Consider the following 26,017-nt stretch of genomic DNA (forward strand, 5'->3'; position numbering starts at 1 on the left):
ACCTTTTGAGGAATGATATCATCAGGTGTCTCGGGCTGTTTACTTGGGACCTCAGACTGAAAACAGGGTATTAAGTATAGATACATCAGAAAAAAACAACATAAAGAACACCACAAAAATAAAATTTTCGTGAGGATTGTATGAAATATGGAAGATGCACACACTCAAAGAAAATTATTATGATATCCTAAGTTGTTTGAAATAATCACTTAGCATCTTATAATTATTTTTTTCTAATTACCAAAAGTAGTTTTAAAGTAGAAAATACACTAGAACTCTCAAGGCTATTGAACAGGACTAACTTAAAAATCTCACACAAAACTTCAGCCCACGTGGCCAGTGTCACGGATGATTGAGAGGCAACTCTATATGGCTTCGAAAGGAAAAAACTGAAAACTGGATAACAGAATCTAATGCTAGCTGTTACCCTCCACCTACCTTTCACTGTGCTTATCCCTACATCTGTTTTGTAACAGGAGCAACTGGTTTACACCATGATCTCCAATACCCCATACCACAGAAATCAAAGGGTGCTTATTAGTGAAAAAACATCCTCCCATAAAAGCCCAATGCCTACTTTATTACTTGCATAGCGATAACCCCAGAAAGGCTGAAAGCACAAGGGCGGCTGGGTCATCAGCCTCCAGACCAAAAGTTTTTGTAAAAAGTACTTTAAAAAATATTAGGTGGTTGCTTCAAATTTTATTCTTAGAATAAAATCTCAGTTAACAAGAGGGCAGCTTCTGTTGAGCTGTCATGTGTGGCCTACGTAAACATGCACAGATAGCTACATACAGACAATGATACTACTTCCAATTTTTCTTCCTTTTCAGTTTTAGCTGGAGACGACATCTAGTACTTTTCCCCACAGTAAACATGCATCAGCAAAATGATTTCACAAATGTTTTCTCCCTAAGCAAAACAAACACTGGACTACTAGGCATACTTTCAAATACTTCACATGGTTTTAGTAAACGTTTCTCTTTAAAAAGCAAACTTTTAAAAACATACCTGTGATGAAGAATAATCTTTATAATATACATCTATGTTCTCTAACTTGGTACAGGTTTTGGCTATACGAGTATAAAATACAAATATGTGAACACACGATGGTACACTTAGGATGTGTATATTTCAATGTATGTAAAATTTATGTCAATAAAAAAAGAATTATAAACAAAAACTCAACTCTAATTAATGACATGCATGTGGAAGTGTTAAGGAGTGAAGGGTACTGATTCTGCAACTTTCTCTGAAATTCATTAAAAAAAAAACCCCAAGATAGATTGCTGGATGTGTGATAGACCAATATAGCAAAATGGACCCATTACTATTGTCAAATGCAACTTTAATGTCCACTATTTACCCCCAACCAGAATGTGGGCAGGGTCTGACATGCATACTCCTTATCTTCTCTGCAACATACGGTACAGTGCTGGTTTAATACATATTTACCACTGATCCACTGACTGAGGCTCTTATTTTATTCCAAGGCACAGCATTCAACCCATAGTAAAGAAATACGCTGTACCAATAATTTCAGTATTATCATAGCTCTCTTTTACTTAAAATTATATAACTAATTATTGTAATTATGTTTACACAGAAATCTTAACTTTTCAAAGTCAGAATTTCTAGAAAATAATTCTCTAGTCATTTTTTCTTCAAAATTTTCTATAATGCTGGCAATGGAATTTCCTGAATGAGTTGCTTAGTTTCTTTGAGTCCTATGACATCTATATATTACATAAAAAATATCTGTGGAGGCAGCCACAGGAGACTCCCTTCATTAGAAAAGGAACCTTCAAGTAAGTCAATTACCCCTCTGTCCCAAGCAGCCCCAAATTAAAAGGTAGATAGTGGGGTTTTCACCCCAATAGTATTTGCAAACAATAAATTTGTTTGAGATTATTATTCCATGAAAATAAATTTGTGAAAATAAGGGGATCACAAAATCAAAACCTGGTTTTTGTATCTAAGTGTGATTTTTTTTTTTAATGGCAAAATATGGAATCTCATTCTCCTTCCGTAGGATTCAGAATAATGAGACCATTGCTTAAGAGCCACTGCATTTTGTATTTTCATCATACCCGAGGCTCACATCTTAACAATATCTACAACTGACATTACCACTTAAAATATAGAATTACAGTGCAATTTAGCATAGCTGTTTTATGGAAATTACCCCACAGGGAAAGTCGCTGTGCAAAGAGGAATTATTTTCATGTGAGAATAGGTAAGTTTCCACATGTACCTAACTTTTCTCATGACAAAAATTATTACTCTTGCTTTTATTAAAATAATTTTAGTAGATAAACTGTCAAAGCTTTTAAGTCTGAGGCAAATGAGACTCTAAAGATATATTCTATACTCTATAAACAAACATCTAATTTAAAAATCAAGAAACAAAGTTCAAAACTTAGAATAGGTAAGCTATCCTGTATACAATGTGTAACACTATCAAGGTTTAAGAAATAAAACTTTAATGACTAAAGAAAAAAATCACTATATTCATTTCTAACACATCGAAGATTTTAAAACAAGAAAATAACTTTTAATCATCACTGTATTCTTTCACCTTAAGCAACAGAACTAAAAATTTCAATGCCACTTAGGAACAGTAATTATTCTTACAAAGGCAAAAGATTAGTCAATTGCCCTTGCTCAGATAAAGCCTGCTTTACCTAGCAAGAAGAGGCTTCCAAAGCAATTTTTAGGTTGGCACATAGCTCTTACATTGCAAGAAGTACTGACTTTATTTTATAAACACGCAGGCAAGGAAGGCAACACATTTATGGGAACAGAAATGGAAGTGATTGATCTCTAACTCTGGGAGGTAATTTGGAATCTTGTTCGGGGTAGAGGTGGATTTTCTACAAAGCTAATAAAGCTTAAAAACTTCAACAGCCCTCACTTCCCATGGGATCCTTTCAAAACCTTGGAAAGAGGCGCTCAAGTAATTTCATATTCATAAGTTTATACCTTTTTCCTTGTAGAGCCCTCTGCCAAGTTATATAAACTTTAGGCCCAAAGTTTGTAATTTGGCTCTAGCCCTTTTTAGTGGAAAAATTTCAGAATTAGGAAAATTCTACAGAATGCTGAATGGGAAAGCAATGGAAAAAGTCTGTAATTTCGGAAGAAAAAGTGCTGGTAGTCCATTCATTCAACATTTATTAAGTTCTTGATACTCTGTTAGCACTAGAGAGACAAAACCTAGTATATTGTTTCTGTCTGGAAGAAATTCACCGTCCACCAATAAGGTCACAAAACCATCAAAGGTTGGAACCTCTTTCTCAAAATGACTCAACTTCTAAGGAACTGTCATCCTATATACTCATTATATGGTACTTTACTACTTAGGAGCTGCAACTAGACCTTTCTCTAGGTTTTGATTCCTCATCTGTAAAATTGGGATATTTTCCCAATTAGTATCACACTCATTGCGCTTTGTATCTGGCTCTTCTTTGATTTCATGATAGAAGTCAGTAGGATAGCAGTTGCTTCTTCTTTTGGGAATTTTCTTTGCTATCAACATTGCCAGACTGCATATTCCATAAAATAAAAGTGGACACTTAATGGCGTTTCAAATTTACAAGGATTTTGAACTGGCAAGACCAAAATAATCAGTCATTCAGAAAATTTCATCATAGCAGATTAACCTTGACTCGTGCATGAACTAAGCCACATAAATTCCACATTCTGTAACTGTCGCCCCTTCCCACCCACTCTTTCCTTTTTTGTTAATGTATCTCCAGCATTTCTTGACTGCCTTGTATTTCCCAATATGTAACCCATCTGGTTAAAAAATAAGTTCCATATGGTACATACTTATTTCTGAGACTGTCTGTTTAGACTTTTCAGGCTGGTGAACGCTTTTGCTTACGTAAAATGCTAATAATACTAAGGTTGTAAGTGTGAACCCCGAATAGGTTATTTTGTTTTTATCTGATACAGAAGTTTAAATATACTTTTATAAAGTGAATGGCACTGTTATAAAGAAGGAATAAACAATATAAAAATATTATGGTTATGTAAGTAAAAAATATGCCTCAGTTAAAAAAAACTCAAAAGCATATGCCTCAGTTAAATAAAAATAGTGAGTTGGTCACATATATAGGAGAGCATATATATTTATCTTGTATTTTAGTATTCTTGAATGGATTCAATTTATATGATTGTTGACTCAATAAGAAATATTTTATCAAATTGTTACAGGCTTGAAGTATTTATTTGGGGAAAAAAGGTTAAGAATTAGGAACTGTATTACTGGTTTGCTCGGACAAAAGTAGGTTCTGGTAAAGGCTACAAAGTATGGGTGGATTAATTTTTTTTTTTTCCATAGTGCAGTAGTACTAGAAATTATGGTGCTTTAAATTACAGCTGTACCAACTATGACATTCTTGACAGAATGGAATAGCTTTGAGAAAAGTGAACTTTAGGAAGCTATCTTGAAAAATCTTAAATAATTATATATTAGCAGCTCTAAGACCTATACTCTAAGAAGTATCAGGATAGAAGTGAAATCGCTGACCACAAAATAAGTGGGAGCCAGGGTTTTGGCAGAAAAAAAAGAGACGGGAACAATGCAAAGTGCCCTCACATCATAGAATCCAAACTATTTATTAGAAGACCCATGTTCCAAGCCTCTTTTATAAATCTTAGTTTCTTCAATTGGTGACAGAATCAAATATAAAGTCAAGAATGTGAAAGTATTTCAAACCCATGAAGGGTTTGAAATAAAGTTTTAAAATAAAATATAACAAAACTTCTATACTGGGCAAGTGTTTGAACTTTATGACCTCACAGATTCTAAAATCCTATTATCCAAACATCCAAGAAGAACAAACCGAGAATGTTCTTCAGTGGATGATTCTTTGTAGTGATCTGGGTTTCTAACTGGGTACAGGAGTTTATACTAGATTTATTTTAGAGGCAGCTAAACACTAAAGTGAAACAAAGCGTGGGATATGTTCCCTAGAGAGATAGTCACCTTTCTGTCTTAATGAAGCATAGTGCAGTCAGATGCTTGGCAAGGGGGGGGGAATCTTACAATATGCTTTTCCAGACTGTATTTTTTAAAAGTTACAATACTAATTTTTTAAAAACTTTAAATGATACCTCAAAAAATTTAAATGATATTAAAGGAAGACGTAAGAACTTTGTTTATCAAAAAGGAGTATAGATTTTTAAGAAGTCACAGAACAGTGGTCTAAGAATCAGGGACTCTCTAGAGCTGCCCCGGTCCATTGCGGCAGCTGCTGCCCATGTGAAATGTGGCCAGTCCCAACTGAGATGTGCTGTAAGTGTGGACTACAGACACATTTCAAAGACAAGGCACAAAAACAGGTAAGATGCTTCATTGATAATGTCTCTGTAATTGATTAAACATTAAAATGAGAGTATTAAGAGGCTGGATGAGATGACCAGTGAGACCCCCTCTCAACTCCCAAAGCTGTGCTTCTATGACAAACATGAGTTTTCTAAGGACAAAAGTACTCTCCATTTTGGAGGCAAAGGATTATTATTGGACACTGAAAAGTTGAATTACTATTTAGAAATGTTGTAAGGAGGGGCACCTGGGTGGCTCAGTTGGTTAACCGACTGCCTTCAGCTTGGGTCATGATCCCGGAGTCCTGGGATCCAGTCCCACATCCCACATCGAGCTCCCGGCTCAGCGGGTAGCCTGCTTCTCCCTCTGACCCTCTCCCCTCTCATGCTGTTTCTCACTCTCTCTCTCTCAAATAAATAAATAAAATCTTTAAAAAAAAAAAAGAAATGTTACAAGGATTTTCAGAATTAAATTCAGTAGATTTTTATACTCTTGTGCTTTCTCTTTTAAACTTGTAGTGGCTTTATTGGGAGAGTATATTTTCCTAAACTTAAAAACATGATTCCTGGACCATCAACAGCTTAGACAAAATTTTTCTAGTCATGTGCAAAAGTCTGAATAAAGGCTTTGGGGAGGGTGACTTGTCTGAAGAAAAAAAAAAAACTCATGGGCAAATGCTGTGTTTTAAACCTGTGGAATCAGTGATGAAGTTTCTTAACATACACAGAAAGATCTACATATTCAGGCTATTATTCTTTAGCCCTCTTCTGTGTTTCTTCAAAGAATATTGCTTATGCCAATATTTATTTGCTTAACACTCAGAATAGTGTCTTGCACAAAATAAGCACTAAGTGCTTCACTAATATTAACCTAACCCTAACAGCTTTTGAGATGGAACTGTTCTTTTTCTCCACATTAGGCATCAGGAAACAGGAACCTAAGATGACCCAATGGCCTGTCCTCGGTCACCCAGCTTAGTGAAGGGGCAGAGCCAGGGTTTAAATCCTGCCAGTCCGGCTCCAGAGCCTGGAAGCTAAACCCCTTCGCTCCATGTCTCCCTGCTGCATTCCACCACCACCACCACCCTGCATGATGAATTTAATATAGCTTAGTGAATTTCCTAAATTAGATATTTTAGGTAATTGACCTTAATTGACGCCTGCCAAGAAGAAGGGAAACTTGAAAGAGTCATTAGAAACACTCAATTCTGCATACTCACCGCTACATTTGTCTCTTGCTCCGTTTCTGGCACATAAGGGTAATGGTTATAAAACATATCATTTCGCACCATTTTTTTCCTCATTCTGCAGGGCCCTTCTGTCATCTCCAACATCCATTTGTCTAGATGGGAGCCGATGGGGGGACCCCACAACCCTCGCTCCCGCAACAGTTCGTACTCGATTTGGCACCACTCTTCCGTCACGTACTTCAGGGCATTTTGCTGACGCTAAGGGGAGGGAGTCCAGGTTGGTTTTCAAGCAAAAGCAGGAGTAATAATCAAAAGTCTACAAATAACTTACAACCAAGTTAATATTTGGAAACAAAACCAGTACATATCATTTCAGTCAATATTATGAAAGTAAAATTATATTTATTTACGGTTACAGTAGCCTACTGATTTTGTGAGAAGGTGTGATTGTTGTGGGGGCCCAAGTGTTTACTTTAGCACCAAGTAAATGACAGGTATGTAAAAGGGAGAGGGTGTAGTACACCAGGACAAAGGAACACTGAAGCAGGCAGCTGGTAATACTACTTATGAAAATACACTGAAATGGTAGTCCAGTGTAAGTCAATAGATAAACATGGTAATTTAAGGATGACTCTCCCCCTCCCACCCCTAAGTTATAAAACAGTTACTAGAACATGGACAGGAGAAGATCTAGTAAATCAGAGCAAGAAACATTGCCAGCATATTGGCTTACTGGTAAGCTTGGTAACATTTCCAAAGATTTTAAGTAAAGGATATAAACATGCAGCTCTGATATGTTCATACAAAAAAAAAAGAAAAACCATTTTCAACTGACCACTGGGATAGATCTAAGCCATTGTACTTAAATGAAAATTTCTGAACTAGTATGACTTCTTGCTATTTAACAAATGTCAAGATGTATAGCAATTTAGCAGATGATTATAAATTATAACTACCTTATCTAATGGTTCATGGACTATATGTACATAATATCAATCTAAGAATAAAGATCTCTTTATATAGTGAAGGTTACTGAATGAATAATCTTGAAATTACATGATATCACAGTAGTACTTATGTGTTCCTGGGGGGGGGGTGAATCCCCTATAACAACTAGCTAGTGTATGCCCATAAAATATTAGCAGTTTATCATTCAGAAACCTTTAATAGATCTAAGTCAGCCACTTGGGAAATAAAATATTTAGGGTAAGTTGTTGAGCAATTATGAATTCACCAAGAGGATTTCACTGAATTTATTTCTTACCAACATAAACACCAAGTGCCTACAATAAAAAATTATTTTGGCTTTAAATTTTTTTTGAATTTTAAGAGACTTTTCAGAGACTTTGATGCATATTTTCATAGTCTCCTTGTTAAGTCTGAAAGAGAGGGATTTTCTTGTATTTTAATATTTATTAGGACAACACAAGCAATATGTCAGTAGTTAATGCCAATGGGATTCAGTTGTGCTGATTTTCAGTTTGTTGTTTTTTTAATGCCATCTGCCTCTAGAAAGTTCAAATTTTTCTATCTTAAAAACAATGACCAAAGTAACCATTGGCAGGGATCATTAAAAACATCATCTGACGATGAATGCAGTTCAGCAACTTACTCTTAAAAGGGGTAAAAAAAGTATCATGAGAAACAGAGTTCTTTCTCACTTGAGGAATGCAAAACAAACCTTTATTGTGGTTATGAATTCTTACCTCCTGATATTCCTTATATTGTGTGTCTACTAAGTCACGGACAACAGCAATATGTGTAAACATCCACTGAGAAATCTCCTAACAATGGATGGAAAAAGAGTCTTAGTATTTCATGGATTTTCCTGTAAAAATGTTAACTAGCCTTAAAATAATGCCAAGTAAATTTATTAAAATTCCATTAAAGACACAACTATAAAACAAAACAGGCAAAACAAAAAACTGAAAGATTAATTATATGATGAATCTGGTGGAGGCTTGTGTGATGGACACAGATCCACTCCCCCTTTCCCCTTATCCCTATGCCCCTTCAAGGACAGGCTAGCTCCCACAGCTTCTGCAAGTGCCATCAGCACCTTCAGGGATGACCTCAGCTGTAGAGAAACCCCAAACCCAAGGACTGGCTGATTTGAAGGTAAGTAGGCTCAGCCATTTCAGCTCAGTACAGGTCAAGTGTGACAGGCCATTTTGGTCCCAAAGTTCCACTTAGGTCAGTTGAGCCTAGACCTGCCTTGTAACCTGGTATTTCCCTGTGACCAATCCTACTTCCTTTCCTACCCTTCCACAAATACGGACCACAAGGGCACCCGTAAAAACCATCTTGCAATAAACACCCTCTCAGTGTGCTTCCTGGAGAACCCAACCTTGAAATAGGGAATGAAAGATACACACTGTTTCTCCCAGACCCTTTTCACCGCTGCCACTAAGATTCTAGGATGGCAACGGAAGTATGATGGGGAAGAAATTAATGGAGGTAGGTAAGTTAAAAAAAAAATCAATCACAAATATATGTGACAAGATTATAAAGAATAAAAAAACCATTTTGTTCTGCTACTGCTTTAAAATTTATATAATGATCAGTAACAAAATTATTAAAAGTTTGGGAAAACTGGGGGAAAAAATTACCCATAGTTTGATCACATATCAATAATCTGCATCTCATCTTATGTCCATTTACGAAGCGGGTCTGCATACACAACGCTCACAATGCAATTTTATCATAATAAATTGGGAGAAGTTTTCATAATCTGGGTTATTTATCTCTTCTAAAAGCAAAAATGCAGAAATGTCCCACTTCAAATCGTGTGCTTGTACATGTTAAGTGTGTTATATAAAACACTACAGCTAAACCTTGAAATACAGATTTCTAATAATACCACTGATGAAAACAAACAATGTACCTGGGTGGAAAGACTGTGTTTATTAAGACCACTTTCCTTTCGATTCCTTCTTGATCCTGTTAACTTGGAAAGACCAAAGCCACTGCTGACACGGGACAATTTGGATTGTGTGGTGGGCACTAAAGCTTCTCCTCGACTTATGCATTTCTTTTCATGGGCTACGAGATTAAAATTAGATTACTTTACAATTTCTCCATGTATTTATTAGTCTTACTTTTAATACTTCTGCATCATGGCCACAAATCACAATTCTGTAGTTGCCAAAAGCAGCTTACATTATAGACACAGACATTCTCTTAGATATCTCAGATTTACTTGCTGGTGATCTTGTATAAGCATAGCTGCCTGACAATTAATGTACTAGCTCAATTTACATTTGGTTGAAACTTCACAGTTCTGCAGTAAAATGCAAACTTACTTTAACTGTATTCCGTTTCTATGTTAGTAACAATTCATAACTCCCCATCTAAAATATTTGGTGCTGCATATACTCTGGAATTTAGAAGGTTTTGAATATAAAAAGGTGATATGATACATACACTGTATGTTATATAATACAAAGGTCAATGGCAGTAAACCATAATTGGACACATTAATATTTCTGCAGCAAAATGTGTGAATATTTACACATAAGGGTAAGTTAGGTTTTGCTACCAAGTGATTTTGGGCACCAAATTCATGAAAAAACCTTAGGTTTTCAGGGCTTTCTGAATTTCAGAATTATAGAGAAGGGATTATGGATTTGTAGCCAAGACAGAGACCATAATTACATCTGTGAGCAATGTATCATCTTCCAAATTCATAGATGCCAGATGTGTAACACGTTTTAGAATTGTTTTTTTTTTTTAATCTGAGAAGAAAAGCCAAATCTCAACATAGTCATTCTAGAATGGGTGTTGCTTTTCACTTCTGCCACCGTCATGACATCCTTTTGGGAGAGTTTTAATTACGTATCTAAAGTGAACCCATATACAACAGTCGCGTGTAAATCTGTTAGTCACATGATGTCTGAGGACCCTCTTACCCAAATGATTCTGCCAGCACTTTAAACCAGCTTCTTCAATGAGTGGCCTTGCTATAGCTATGTCCACATGACCCCTTTCGTTCACAGGTAGAGTGACTTTGAAAAGCTCCTCCAAGGCTTGTTTCTTACTATGAATCAATTCAGTCCAAACTCTATTGACAGCTTTTATGAGAAGCTGACGCCCTAGGAAATGAAGGAAAACAAACAAACAAACAAAAAACCAACAAAAAAACAATTTATCAAAAACACAATATGAAGGTAGTAATTTTCTTCATGTCTTACATCTAAGAATCTCATCTATAGTACTTAATTGTCAAAAAAAAATGCTTCAGATAGTATTAAGCTCAATAAAGAAAATTATTCAGATAACCAATGTGGCTGAGAACTTGGAGAACTTAAAAAAAAAAATCTTCCTATGTATGCAGAAGACTGCATTTTTTATTTATAAAACTGGAAATTACATACACATTTCATTGTCTAGCTTCTTCTATGTAAGAACCACCCCCATTTAAAAGTAAGCTTTAAAAAAAAAAAAGCTTTACATCTGAATATTTAAAATAAGATCAAAATTAAGTTAGTTGTTCCTTAATATTTTGCAAGAGGCAAGAAATAACATTTTTATTTTATTTTATTAAAGATTTTATTTATTTATTTGAGAGAGAGAATGAGAGAGAGAGAGAGAGAACACATGAGAAGGGGGAGGGTCAGGGGGAGAAGCAGACTCCCTGCTGAGAAGGGAGCCCGATGCGGGACTCGATCCTGAGACTCCAGGATCATGACCTGAGCCGAAGGCAGTCGCTTAACCAACTGAGCCACCCAGGCGCCCTAACAAACATTTTAAAAGAACATTTACTATTAAATTCCATCTTGTTTTGGATTCCTTGCTAATTTGTCTGACTCCTGCTCTAGACCAATCTTTAGCAAGCATCAGTCACCTGAATAGCCTTTTCAGATTGCTGGTCTCCACCCACAGTTTCTGATTCAGTAGATCTGGGTGGGGCCAGAGCATCTGCTTTTCTAACAAGTTCCCAAATGATGCTGATGTTGTTAGTCCCAGCACCTTGCTTTGAGAACCAATGTTCTGGACTGTCAGTTCCTTGGGGGTGTTCTCAGTGTCTGGGCTTCAAGATGCGTTAGTGAAGGACAGAGAATAAATTAATGCTTAAGTGAAGGAAAGAATAAGTGCTGGACTTCCAAAGGATAAAATCATATGTAAAACTACCACACTGTATGTATGGCTAGGGAGACAAATGCTATTATAGTTATGACCTTCTACTGACCAATGTGCAAATCAGAAATGAATCCACTCCAAAGATTTTAATGCACAATACTTATAAAAATCACTGGGAAAACTAAATTAAAAGAGAAAACAAATAAAAGAGAATAAAAATGGTAGCAGCGACAACCTGTCTCAAGCAGTATTTGCACCTCTAATGAGACCTGCCTAACACTACCAATAGGCAGCTCTCTTAACGGTAAATGCCATGTTAGTATTGGTACTACTACTTGTGCAAATGTAAGTATCATCAAATCTCCCAGTGTTACCATGGAATGTTAGGGGCTAGCAGTATCCGTGGTTAAGTGGTTTACCCATCTTGGCATAAGGAGAGCTACAGCTAGTGGATTGGTTTACGTTGGTGGGCATATTGGTGTATGTTCAGGAGGGACCTATTGGAGCACTGGCTACCAATGTTGGCAGTATCTAAGGTGAGTTTTTTTGGGAGGGGACAGGGTGTATGTTAAAAATTGGAAATGAGGGGTGCCTGGGTGGTTCAGTCAGTTAAGCGTCCAACTCTTGATTTTAGCTTGGGTCACGATCTCAGGGTTGTGAGATCAAGCCCTGGGTCGGGCTCAAGCGCTGGGCTTAGAGCCTGCTTAAGATCCTCTCTCTCCCTCCCCCTCTGCCCCTCCCTGCTCCTATGATCGTGCTCTCTTAAAAAAATATTGGAAATGGGGAGAGTGGGGAGAGAAAAGGAAGAAAACAAATTGAGGTAATTACCTTCACTAATATCTTGGCTGTAACCACCATCTGGTTCAATGTCAGAGGGGATCATAATGTGCCATGTAGTCATGCGGGCTTCTGCTTCCAGTCCGAACCCATCCACATTGCTGAAAAATTCCAGTCAGTTTAAACTCTATGAAGGAAATGACTGTAGCTGAAAACTATAATGATTAAGTGTAACTCTGCAGAGAGAAGTAAATGCTGGCTCCATCACAAAGTTCCGTAACTGACAGACAGATATTCAGCAGATGCACAAAAACAGAACTACTTTATCAAGAACATGCCATTTTATAGGGGTGATCTCACAAATCCACTTGACTAAATGTAATTAAACTAAACAACAGCATCAAGATGAGCATCTTAATATTTAAGGTGCTTTCTGATCACTATTAATATTTTTACCTAAAAATTACAAAAAGTTCCTAAGAACATTTTCCTCATAGGCCTATGCACCACCTCCCCCCAGTCTTTCATCCCACCACCCTTTGCTCCCGTACCAGTGAAATACTTGCAGTTTCCCCAAAGTGCCATATTCTTTCCTTCCCCTGGGCACTCACACAGATGGCTCTTTGTTCCCATATCACTCTTTCTCATCCTTTGTGGAGGGCTAACCTCCTCAAGCACGTTCAAGTTGTAACTCAGCAGGTATCTCTTTCCAGCTAGGGGCACCTGTTTCATGCTCCCAAAGCACCATGCTTCTAGCAGAGCACCCAGGACACCTGACTGGTCTGTTTCCCCTCCTAGACTGCACATTCCAAAACCCTGCCATGGGGTCTTTCTTGCTCACATGTCATCCCAGTGCCTAATTCAGTGTCTAGACACTAAGTAAGTATCTGTCAAAGCAATCAATGGAAAAATCCTAATTTCACCCATTTAACATATAGCACTGCATTTATTCATTACATTCTTTTCTTTTTATCCCTCTTAACCTCCAACAATGTGTATGTTTATTTTAAAAGTAAACTTTCTTTTTAAATTATATATGTGACATAAGGTGATGAATGACCAATTTAAAGACACAGAAAATTAAAGAAAAAAATACTCATTATTTCATTGCAAAAATGTAACCCTTGTCTTTTATATTTTCCATGAAGTTTTAAAACTGAGATTAAAAGGAAAAAGAAATGTTACTATCAAAAAAGTAGAACAAAGAATTTTGGTGGAAAACTATCAAAGATAAATTCATGGCGGCAAACTGAATGTGAAAAAGTTACCTTCCAACATGTAGATTAATAAGGCAGTGAGCCAGACAGCTAATGAATTCTTGGTCATGGTTCCCAGGTCCCAGGATCAAGTTCCTGTTGACAGTCAGTACCCGGAGCGAATCTAGGAGAGCTACTTGCTGCGGAACAGTTTTGTGTGCCCGTGAGAACTGGTACAAGATGGTCCTATTGAGGCAGTGATAAACCGCATCGAGTGACAATCCCTGTGATCTTCTTTTTGACTAAAGATATGAAAGATACTTTACTTAGTAAAATGGACAGAAATAAATGGTCTGCTTCTCATTCACACATCAACATTAGGTTTATTTTGTACCAGGTGCCATGCTCAGTACAGGGTGCTAAGTTAAAAACTAAAAAGCTCTTGCAATGATGAGGATCAGAACCCAGGAGACACATAAATATAATTTAATGAGATGAGAGCCTCATGCCCCAGTGAGGAGAGCTGCTAACACTCCTGGAGGCACAGCAGCCTGCCTGAGCACGTGAGGAAGTGCCATCCAGGGAGACTCTCCTACCACAAAAGTTTTGTTCGGGTGAATGATCTCTACTCAAAATTACTGGGAAAAACAAACAAACCTAAAATGTTAGTAAAAACACTTCTTTTGACATTCTAGTTTCATTTCCTTACTTGTAAACTTTTCTCTTTGGCTTATATACAAATTTATCTCTTAAAAATTCTTAGATGACATGAAAGAACCTATGCACCATATGCTAATAACACGTGATAACAGTATTTCCTAGTTTCTGCATTATGTGTTGGTAAGAGTAATCACTTGTGGCAAACCAGGCCAACATTCCTTGGTCAAAGGTACCACGCACACACATGCGCACACATACACCCTCACTCACTAAATGACACCTTCAAAGACCTACAATGAATGTTGTGAAGATTTAATTACAAGAAGAAAATATTCCTTCCGTATCAACTCTTCTTGCTCTGTAAACCTTTACACACAAATGTACCATACTGTAAAAAAAAACCTTATCAACTTATACCAACTTAAGGTATTTAAATCAAAAGGAAGGGGCTCCTGGGTGGCTCAGTCGGTTAAGCATCTGCCTTTGGTTCGGGTCATGATCCCAGGGTCCAGGGATCGAGCCCCGCATTGGGCTCCCTGCTCAGTGGGGAGCCTGCTTCTCCCTCTCCCTCTGACCACCCCCCCCCACTCATACTCTCTCTACCTCTGTCACTATCTCTGTCTCTCTCTCTCAAATAAATAAATCTTTAAAAAAATAAAATAAAATAAAAAATAAACCAAAAGGAAGCTATCCAGGTATCTGGGTAGCAAAAAGCAGTACCAGTGGGGAGATCAGTGAGAGACCAAAGCTTGAGAGAACCAGGCAACTTTATAAGGGACATGTTGGCACGAAGCTACGGGGTAAGTAGGGGAAGGGTTACAATTCTACAGTTTTTATTCACTTTCAATAAGCTGAGCTTTATATTAAATGTTAACATTATCTTATTAGTTACATTTATTTCCAATAATTTTGACACATTAGGAAAAGTTTTTCAAGGAAAACATGTACTCTAAAACTAACAGTGACAATAGATTACCTGTGCAATTAGTTGAATTATAAAATCTATAAGAAGTTTAGATTCTTTGTTGAACATGCCTTGCCAAAGTTTGTCCACCACACGTTGTGTGAAATAAAACACATTGTTCACCAATACCTGGTAGCTTCCTCCACTGGTAATAGGCAAAGATGCATCTTCCCCTAAATTCAAGCAGGAAAAAAAAAGTATCTAAGAAAATTGCTATCAACCAGCACAAGACCAGATCCTCCAACAAATGAGGCTAAGGCAAAATGAGTTCATCTACTACATTTAGAAATAGGACCACTAGGCTCTTATGTACTACTTTAAGAAAATGATGTTCATGGCCAGAAATCCTGACAAATGTTGGAAGAAATAATTCCTACATGATAAAAGAGTTATGGATTGAGAGTGTGAAGTCTCTTACTGCTTGAGACCGTCTGTGATAAGCAAATAGTTCCTCAACTTAAACTGGCAGTGACAGAGGATCTCTGAGAAAAAAGCTGTCAGGTTATTAGCTGTGAATCGATTCTGTGTAACTAATAAAGGGTAAAACAAACCATCAAACACAACTCTGGTTCTGAATATACCTTCAAGCACAATGAAGTCATATAGGAGAGGTTCAGAACAACTGTAAAAACTAAACTACAATCAGTGCTGGTGGGGCCAAGGGGCACCTCTCCCTCCCTCCACGATTACCTTCAGTTCTGTTTCTCCTCAAAAAGCTACCCGAGTGCCTTCAGTGTGTTTGCTGTGTACACACTGCTTGAAGACTAAGCCTCCTAACCCAAATGCCTTCTGTAAGTCCCTCCTTCCTAGAAATTCTGGAGCCCTCTGAGTGTAATTATTATTCCTACCTAACTCTAAGTTACTCCATTATGCAAAACTCTTCATTTTGGGTTTTTACATAGTAAGACTGATACTGTGTAAAGAAGATTCTCAAGTGATAAAAACAAACACAGAAGTTTGACTTGACACCATGCTTTGAGAGTTACATGTTAAAGACAATACTAAAGATGTCTTGGCAGACTGACTTAGCAACAAAATGATAACTGAATAGGATGGAAGTTCTTTGATTAATATTATTACTGGGCACTTAAGTAGCAAATATGTTAAATCATTACTTTTCCTTCTCTAGGAATGATGAAATTCTATCATTATTTTATATATAAATGTTAGCTCCACTGTACATGTATCAAGTTTTGTATTTTTATTGTAACTAGACAGGGACATACAGAAAGAATATCTTAATGTGTTTTGAATTTATGTTCTGGAAGCCATCCTAAAGAATAACATAGGGGCGCCTGGGTGGCTCAGTGGGTTAAGCATCGGACTCTTGATTTCGGCTCAGGTCATGATCTCAGGGTCATGAGATCGAGCCCCACATGGAGCCCCGCGTTGAGCTCCGTGTCCAGCTCCACATGGGTGGAGGTTCTCTCTCTCCCTTTCCCTCTGACCCTCCCCCCCAACAAGAGGATAACATATACATACTTCTGACCTAACAATCCTACTCATGCGTATATATCTAACAGGTATGTATAAATATTGTACACATATATGGCCCATATGAACAAGAATATTTATAGCAGCTTTATTTCTAATTGTCTCAACCTAGAAACTACTAAATGTCCAACCACAACAAAATGGATACATTTATATGTTCAAATAATAGAATACCACAGTGATGAAAATAAATGGACTCTTGCTACAGGAGACAACATGGACACATCTCACAAATACCACGTTGAGTATATGAAGCTAGACTACAACAAATACATGTTGAATGATTCCATTTATAAAGTTCAAAAGCACGCAAAATGAATCTGTTGTTTTAGAAGTTGGGACAGTGATTCAGTGAGCAGTAACTGGATCAGGGCAGGAGGGAAGTGGGGGCGCCTGCAGTGCATTGCTATCTGAGTGGTCTTATATAGGCAGGATGTCTGGGTAATAATTCATGGAACTTTCTGTTTATAATTTATGTATATCACAGTAAGTTAATTTTTAAAATATTAGACATTTGTAGAAATGTGACCTGTTTATGTAATACGGTTTTTAAAACAGTTTCTCTTTATTTGTCCTCTTCCTGCCACCTGAGAGTCCACATGTGGACAAGCAACTTAAGTACTTCCTGTTGTTGATTCTTTATCCCAGATTCAAAGGGAAGAGCTAGACGGGCCTCTTTCTCTTTAGAGAAAGGTACCAATACGAAGGAAAAATGCACAGAAGAGAAAAGATGAAATTAAAAAGGAGATATACTTGAAGTTTAGACAGAGAAGAGTGATTTTAGGTATTTTTATAAAGTGAAAATAAAACATAGTATTACCCAATAAGACATCAGCTGCAAGCAAATGGTCCATCACACTATCCAAAATATAAGTTTGGAATTCTTTTTGCTGAGTTCTTGTAGATCTTTCAGGGGAAGCCTAATCAATGAAATTTAGAATTAGAAACAAACAACTAAAGAAAGGTAAGGGCTCAATCATAGTTATATTACCATACTTACATAGTTACATAAAAAAAAACACCCTATTGGTAAATAATATGACATGAGAGATGGTAGATATGCTTATGCGTTCTTTCATTTTTCTGACCACAGAATTAAAAAGAAGTGAAACACCATCATCTTTTGAATCCAGTCTTCAAAAACACATCTCACAAATATCATGTTTTGTTCTCTCTCCCTTTCCCTCTGACCCTCCCCCCCAACAAAAAAGGGTAACATATACATACTTCTGACCTAACAATTCTACTCGTGGGTAGAGCATGAGTATTCTAAGCATTATTAGTATTTAATAAATATTTGGTAATCTACTAGTATACCTCACTTCCAAAGACAGCCGGCAATTTATTATGAGATACTGATAAAATCATAAAGCCATTAAAACAAATACAAAACCTCAGGAATCTAGTAATTAAGGGGGTAAAGTCAATGGGGAGGGGAATATTTATATCAAAAAGTTAACTAAGCACACAATTTAGCTCTGAGCTTCCTAGGTATCTAGAAGGAGGAAAAAAAAGATGATATGGTTTACAAAGCTTTTTATTGTCTATAAAAAGAAGCATACTAGATTGTCAGCAAGGATGTTTTCCTAAAACTGTTCTTAGAGGAATATTCTCTGTGGGTTTTTATAAAGAGGACAATGATAACGCTATAGGTAATACCTTTGATAAGGGTTTTATACAGTACAAAGATGATTTTAAAAATTATCTTGAATAAAAGCTTGCGGCACAAAGTTAAACTACGGTCCTCAGATGGCATTTCTATTGGTAATTAGGGTAATATAATCCAGGTGCATAAATGTCAAGTATCTAACCTATGAGGTGGTGGTAAAGCACTGGGAGCCCAGTGGATAAAAGGTGGGAAAGATCCTTTTGTCATCCTCAAACGCCAGTGGTTTTAGCCAGCTTTTGATAGGAGTTGGGCATTGAACAATTCAATAAACTGACATAAAATATTTTCTTAAAAAGAAATCTGGATGTTTTAGATACAGGCATAGTACTGATGCTTTGCAGATCCTTGAATCAACAGATCTGGGACTATGTTTATGACCATGTTACAAAAGTAGGCTTTAGTCTACTGTTCATTTAATATTAAAATCTGTGCCATTTAAAAAAAACCATTTCTTTCTAGTCTGATTTTCAAGGTGGTACTGATAAAGGGTTTAAAGGAGCAGTTAAAATCTAAATTCTACATTCAAATCAAAGAACTTATTCTAGGGATTTGAAAACTAACCGCTAAACCAGAGTTGCAACAAACATTTCTCTGTTTTGCTGATAAGACATACTTATTTTATTTTAAAATGACAAAATATGAGCCTAATTAGTAACATTTAAAATAGTACCAGTGTTGAGGAATTTGGTTTGGTATCTATTTGGGAAAAAGTGAAGGACATGTCATGTTGTTTTTGATCTTAATCAATTTTCCCGTGTAGTTGAACAGAAGAAGCCCAATGGTCAGGAGGACAGCCTCAGCCACCCACACCCTGCCTATTCCTCATGCTGATGGTACAGTGAGACCCCACCCCTGCCGAATGAAGAGAAAGTGAAAATGTTTAAGTGGTAAGCAGATTGATTAGATCTTTGAGGATTACCTTGTAATCAGATCAGAGACCATTTTATCAAATAGCTTTAGCTGATCGAAGTTTACCAGAGTAAGGCTTTCCATTTACAGGAGGATTTAAACACTCCTGAAGATGACAGTGCTCATTCTGGATCATAACAAGTAAAGGTGGTTAATGGGATTAAGTAATAATGAGTAGAGTTTATCAAATCTTAGACAAAGTTTTGGAGTCTGCAGACAGAGGGGCCAGAGAACAGAGAAGTAGCTTCATCAATAGTATTTATCTTTACTTAATTAAGAAATATTCTTTTGTGTTCTGCAAGTATTTAAGGCTGGCTCAGTCACCAATAGACATTTAATCCTCTGAATCCCCTCACAGAAGCTGTTATATGAGGGACTATGACCCAGAATTTATCCTTGTTATTGGCTCTAATTGCTGAGTTTAAATGTTCTTGCTGAGATTTATTGTAGCCTAACTTTTAAAGGGTTTAAGACTTTATAAATGCATGCACAGCTGTCTCAGAGGCGTTTTTTTAAAAATCATTCTATGGACTTACTATTATGTTCCAGACACAGTGCTTAGTTTTAGGTACATTATCTCAATCTGCAAAAATCTCTCTCTGAAGTAGATACTATCACCCCATTTCAGAGATAAGGTCACTGAGGCTTGGAGTGGTTAAGTCACAACTAGGATTCAAACCTCAGTTTCTTTGATGGCAAAAGTTCATGGCCTCACCTGCTCTAGCACACTCTTCCAGCTTTACTAAAAGTCTCCATACTGAAGTTAACAAATGCACACGAACAACTCTGCTACAATCTCGTCAATCTTTTAGATAAACCTGGTTGGTCACACCAGATAACTGGGCTGAGTTCAGGGCTGAGGAGGACAGGGTGAGCACTCTGATCTGCTCTGGCTTGTGGCTGTCAGGTGCCTTCCCTATAGAAACAGTGAAGCCAGTCTACACCAGTACTCAAAGAATCACAGCCTCCTTTTTGCAGCCTGCAGACGCTGGGCAGAATCTTCGCGTGCACAGGCCAGAGAGCCCAGGGCGTCTGCTGCCCACACTGAAGGCAGCGCGGCTCTGGGAGGAAGACACCAGGTGTTCTGTGGTTTCTGTCATGGGCTGAAGCCCTTCAGAGAAGAGGATTTTGAGCTTCTTCCTTCTGGCTCAAGCATTCCTCTTAGCTGATCTCTTCTCTCAGGTATGTTACAGAGCTCTCTTTGCCCCCCCTCCCACTTTTTGTCTGTTTATTGCCCTACGGTCAGCCAGGGTGGACTGCACGCTGCTGTGAACGGGAAGGTCTCTCAGAAGACGGCTGGGACAGAGGGTCATGAACTCCGGAGACCCCAGAAAAGTACTTACGGCCTCAGACAAGCACACGCTATCTTTCCTGCAGGTACAGCCCAAACCTTTTCTATCTGTTCCCTTGCACTTTCCTCCTGCCGCCATGGTGGTATTCATGCGCCGCCAACTCCCTGGGCCCTCCGTGTGACGCCCGTGCTGACAGCAGACCCGGGGGCGGGGGGAGAGCTCCGGGACAGCCGGGCCGACGCCAGCGTAGGCTACTGCAGTTTCTGAGGGAGCCTTCCACGCCACAGGTCCCGGGTTAGGAACTGTAATGTAGGATCTCACTTAATCCTCACAGCAGCCCTCAGAGAGACGTGTTCTATTCTTATACCCTCTGAAAGATGGGCAAACTAGAAGGGCTGAAGAGAACTCAGAGTGGCCAAGGTCACACAGCTATCCCCAGCACACATTTAACTTCTCAAGATAGTTTTTGCTGGTGATTTACATATATTTAACTCCCACAAAAATCATGCAGGGGAGACAGTATATAAATTATCTCCCAGAGAATGGATTGAGCTCCGTGAGATGAAAATGCTTATATAATAAATAACAGAGCCAGAGTTCAAAACAGGTACTTCTCACTCCCAAACCCATGCCCTTTCAATTAAGCCACACTGTCTCCCCTGCACTTGGCCTCAGTGTCACATTCTGGTCAGCCTGTATGAATGGGAATCCTATTTTTATTAACTGCTAATAAAGATAATTTCACACATTCTTTTGTAGATCTAGTCAAGTAAGAAGATAATCTTGTGGTGAGATTCTAACAATCGTAAGGCTGAAGATGGCCTGCCTCACATACACTGAACTGAAAATCAGTTGGTTCAAACCCCATCCTTCATGTAGGTAAATGGTAAATATACAGGATAATTCTCTTCTTGAACTTCTTCAGAGATAAAGACTTCATAATCCCAACATTCAAAATCATATGCTTGCCATTTATTTTTTTACACCATAGGAAGACACATAGTGCAATACGTTTATTCTGTACAGAGAATGTAGTAGAGTTGAAGCTCCTCAAAATATTAAATTAATTTTTAAAAGCCAATGTGTATCTCTCTTATTAGATGGCATCATATCTTCCTGTTTGAGAAGAACTGCCAGGATGTACAGTTAAATGATTTAAAAATACAGAAAAGAACACACCAAAAAACTGTACTAATTCTGTGAGAGATTAAAAGACATGTGAAAGGTGGTCACTAACTTTAAGGAGTTTATAATCTACCTGGGAGTTTCAATCTTGACATTCCCTGCTTCTCCCTGAAATATAACCCTAGCCACCCCTGACTCCCCAGTGCAATCAGACACAATTCTACTGTAGGGCAAATTACTATCTGCAACAATGAGAACGTTAATTCAAGGTTAATACATGTTATATCAAACCTTCTCTTTGAAAAATATAGAAAACTAAAATAAAAGACAATTATATCATTTATCCACGGCTAGTGAGTTAGCTATTAGGATTCCTACAAGACTGAAAATGCTATTACTGGATATATCTCCCCATATATTCCACACACGTGTATTTTATTATTTGGCTCAGTTATGTTTTGCACACACCTCTTTTGAACTTTATTATCCTGAACTTTATTATCCTATTATGTTCTGATCACCATTTCATTTTGCACAAAGTGCTTCAAATTCCTACCCAATACACTAAGATACTAGCCATCTTACTTTTCAAAGTTTTCAACGAGGACAAGCTCTACCAGGCATGCTTTTAAACTCTACCAAATGAATTACTAATGATAACAATTATTTTTCTGCCAATATTAAACATTGTGGTCCCAGCTAAAAGCCTCAGCATGACTGGTATCTGAATTACATTAGCAATTTCTTTTAACTGACTGAGCAGAGATATTTTCACAGGAATAAGATACAGTATCTCCTGTGGTTTTAAGGTTTCAAACAAAAAAATTAACTGTGTTAGCCACTAGAGGGAGCAGAGAAAGTGAAGGTTCAGATGCCAAATGGCTGGGAGCATGTGGGAAGTTCCCCAGAGAGACAAGCAGTCAGTCTTCTGCGCTGACTGACTCTTCAGAGACCATTATTATTTTCAGAGCCCTGGAAGGGACGGACTGCGTGACCCTACTCATATGAAGTGACCAAAAGAATATGAATGTACAGGCAACTCATCATATATTAAATTCTCTTTCTATGATCTTTCGCGATTTTTTGTAGATGAATGACCAATTTCTAGAGCCAGCAGTGTGGCCACATGGGGCTCATTTTCTGGTGCATCAGCTGATTCGTATCATTTATTAGGAGAATGGGCAAGGGCAATGGACTACATGTCTGTGTCCCCCCAGATTCATATGGTGAAGCTCTAACCCTCAATGTGATGGCATTAAGGGACAGAGCCACCAGCAGGTAATTAGGTTCAGATGAGGCCATGATGGTGGAGTGCCCAGGAGAAGATCAGTGCCCTTGTAAGAAGAATCTTTCCCTCTCTGCCATGCAGGAGTACAGCAAGTGCAGCAAGTACCATCTGCAAGCCAGGAAGAGGGCACCAGAACCTCTCCAAGCTGGCACCCTGATGTCAGACTTCTCAGTCTCTCGAACTGGGGGAAAGAAATGTCTGTTATTTAAGCCACCCAGTCTACGGTATTTTGTTATAGCAGTCTGAGCTAAAATAGCAAGCAACCAGAACTTTGCTGCCTTGGGGAAAATTCAGTAAGTGCATATTAAGCACCTACTATGTGCAATGCACCATGTCTTAAGCTGCACAGGGCACCAAGAGCAATAATACCTGGCAATAAAATGAACGAGGGACGGAAGTAGGGAGTTATAAGCTGAGGAGACAAGGCCGCTGTGTCAAGAGAAAGTGTGGGCACACTGAGGCCCATGGGCTAAATCCAGCCTATGTCTGTTTTTGTAGACAAGTCTTACTGAAACACAGCCATGCTCATTCATTTATGTACTGTCAATGGCTGCTGTCTGGCTATAATGATCTAGTTGAACAGCTGTAACAGAGAATGTATGGCTTGCAAAGCTTGAAATATTTCCTATTTGGCCCTTTACAGAAAGAGTCTGTCAATTCCTGGCCTAGGGAAAGGATGAATTAGGGATACGCTTGTGGGAATGGAAAGGAGAGAAACAAACCGTTAGGGGATATAGCACAACTGAGATAAAAAAAATTTCCATAGCCTGTGATATGTTCTGCCTGTACAACCCAGAAGAATATGAAATCTGAAAGGTATCTGGCAGCAAATGTGCTTGGGTATTAATGTTCTAATTAGAAAAACTACACAAAAAAGATGTAAATGCATTTTTTTGTCTTTACCTCCAACAAAAGATCAATTAGTGGAGTTTGCTTGCTGGCAGGAGTAAGACAGAGGTTGTCTATTATTAAGACCCGCATGAAGTCAAAAACAAACTTCTTCGCTGGGTGATTGGTCAGATAGGTCTTCGTGCCCACATTGCAGTATTCTGACTGGCTTCTGTTCATCCCTGTGTCTGCTGCAAAGGCTTTAAATTCTTCTGCTGGAGATCCAACTTCATCATCAAGATCAGTCACCTGGCAAAATCAAGCAGAAATATATGCTGGTCGTATTTGATTTTATGTGATATTTTCATTTCCATGTTTCTTAAAAACCAAATTATAGCAGCAACAGTACTTTTCTTCAACATTTACCTCATATCAAGCTATTCAATACATTACTTCACTTTGTTTATTTGACTCTCATTTCAAGGTAGCAACTGGGAACCATAGGTCACAGTTACCTAACACATGCTCTTTCTGATATTAAGCTGACCAGCCACTAACCATGTATCTGTTTTTATGTTGAATTTTAGCTCTATTGTGGATAACTGCACTTAAAATAAATGAAATGATGAGAATGACTATATTTGCATACTGAAATATACCTATTGAGAAGTCATATGTCACAGAATTTCAGATAAAGATCTGGCACAATGGGGGCGGAGCAAGATGGCGGAGGAGTAGGAGACCTGGATTTCGTCTCCTCTCAGGAATTCAGCTGGATAGGGATCAAACCATTCTGAACACCTACAAACTCAACAGGAGATCGAAGAAAAGAATAGCAACAACTCTCTGAACAGAAAAGCGACCACTTTCTGGAAGGTAGGACGTGCGGAGAAGTGAATCCGAGGCGATATTCGGGAGGATAGACGGCGGGGGAGGGGCCTCCGTCGGCCGCTTCTGGCAAGTGATAGAGCCACGGAGCACAAAATCGGAACTTTTAGAAGTCTGCTCCGCTGAGGGACGTCACTCTGGTGGCGAAGTGGGGGGTGGAACCCTCGCGGGACAGTGTGGTCTCAGGACCCTCGGGGTCACAGAAAGACCGGGGGTGCCTGAGTGCGGCAGAGCTCCCAGGTATCGGAGCAGGGAAGCCGGCTGCAGAGACGGAGCCCAGGCGCGGGCTCTCAGCTCGGGGTTGCTATAAACCGTGATCCGCGGCACAGTCGGGCCACCGCTCCTCCAGCAGGGACCCAACAAGCGGCAGATCCGGGGAGACTCACCTTCTTCCCCCGGGAGGAGAGGTGCGGGAGCGCACCGCGGGGATCTGCTGGGTTTGGAGACTCCACCCGGGGTCGGGTGCCAGATAGAAAGGCGCGGTCACAGGCCGGGTGAGCGCGGAGTGTGGCCGGAGACCGGGGAGACGGGAGTGACTGACTGCTTTTCTCTGGGGGCGCACTGAGGAGCGGGACCCCGAGTTCTCGGCTCCTCCGGGGCGGAGACTGGGAGGCCGCCATTTTCACTCTCCGCCTCCAAAGCTGTACGGAAAGCTTGCAGGGAACAAAAGCTCCCGAGAGCAAACCCAAGCAGATTACTTAGCCCGGACCGGCAAGGGCAGAGCAATTTTGCCTCCGGCAAAGACATTTGGGAACCACGGCAACAGGCCCCTCCCCCAGAAGATCAGCAAGAACAGCCAGCCAAGACCAAGTTTACCGAGCAATGAGAACGGCAGAACTCCAGCGCTAGGGGAATACTGCACATAGAATCCACGGCTTTTTTACCATGATTCTTTAGTCTTTCAAAGTTAATTATTTTTTTTAACTGTCTTTTTTTCTTTTTTCCTTTTTTCTTTTTTTTTGAATTTTTCTTTTTCCCTTTTTCAACCAACATCTTATCAATCCCTTTTTTAAAAAAAACATTTTTATTTTTCATTTTTAAAGTCATATTCTATCCCTTCATAGTAGTTACCCGTATTTTTGCCATATATATATAAGTTGTTCTCTCTTTAAAATCTTGAGATAGTTTCTTCTAACAGATCAAAATATACTCTAAATCTCCAGTGTATGGTTTTTTTCTACTCCCCTGCCTGATCACATTCTCTCCCTTTTTTCTTTCTTTCTTTCTTTTTTTTAATCCTCTTCTTTCTTTTTTCAAGCAACTTATCAAATCCTTTTTTAAAATTTTTTATAATTTCCATCTTTACAGTCATATTCTATCCCTTCATCAT

At 38.5% G+C, this 26,017-nt stretch overlaps 1 protein-coding gene across 4 annotated transcripts in view; it reads right to left on the reverse strand.

Annotated features, from left to right (window-relative positions):
• Window positions 1-26,017, reverse strand: part of WDFY3 (WD repeat and FYVE domain containing 3) — a 274,441-nt gene that overhangs the window by 46,944 nt on the left and 201,480 nt on the right. For 3 of the 4 annotated variants that reach the window (XM_078068881.1, XM_078068879.1, XM_078068877.1), the window contains 10 exons: window positions 23,875-24,108; window positions 17,509-17,608; window positions 15,207-15,367; window positions 13,643-13,872; window positions 12,426-12,535; window positions 10,427-10,609; window positions 9,403-9,560; window positions 8,225-8,302; window positions 6,549-6,776; window positions 3-56 (listed from right to left, as the gene is read on the reverse strand). In XM_078068881.1, the coding sequence (XP_077925007.1) occupies window positions 3-56; window positions 6,549-6,776; window positions 8,225-8,302; window positions 9,403-9,560; window positions 10,427-10,609; window positions 12,426-12,535; window positions 13,643-13,872; window positions 15,207-15,367; window positions 17,509-17,608; window positions 23,875-24,108 (1,536 nt within the window). The remainder of the gene's footprint in view (window positions 1-2; window positions 57-6,548; window positions 6,777-8,224; window positions 8,303-9,402; window positions 9,561-10,426; window positions 10,610-12,425; window positions 12,536-13,642; window positions 13,873-15,206; window positions 15,368-17,508; window positions 17,609-23,874; window positions 24,109-26,017) is intronic. The other variant, XM_078068880.1, reaches the window with a different exon arrangement.

This window comes from Halichoerus grypus, chromosome 3 (genome assembly GCF_964656455.1).
Source record: "Halichoerus grypus chromosome 3, mHalGry1.hap1.1, whole genome shotgun sequence".
Taxonomy (NCBI): domain Eukaryota; kingdom Metazoa; phylum Chordata; class Mammalia; order Carnivora; family Phocidae; genus Halichoerus; species Halichoerus grypus.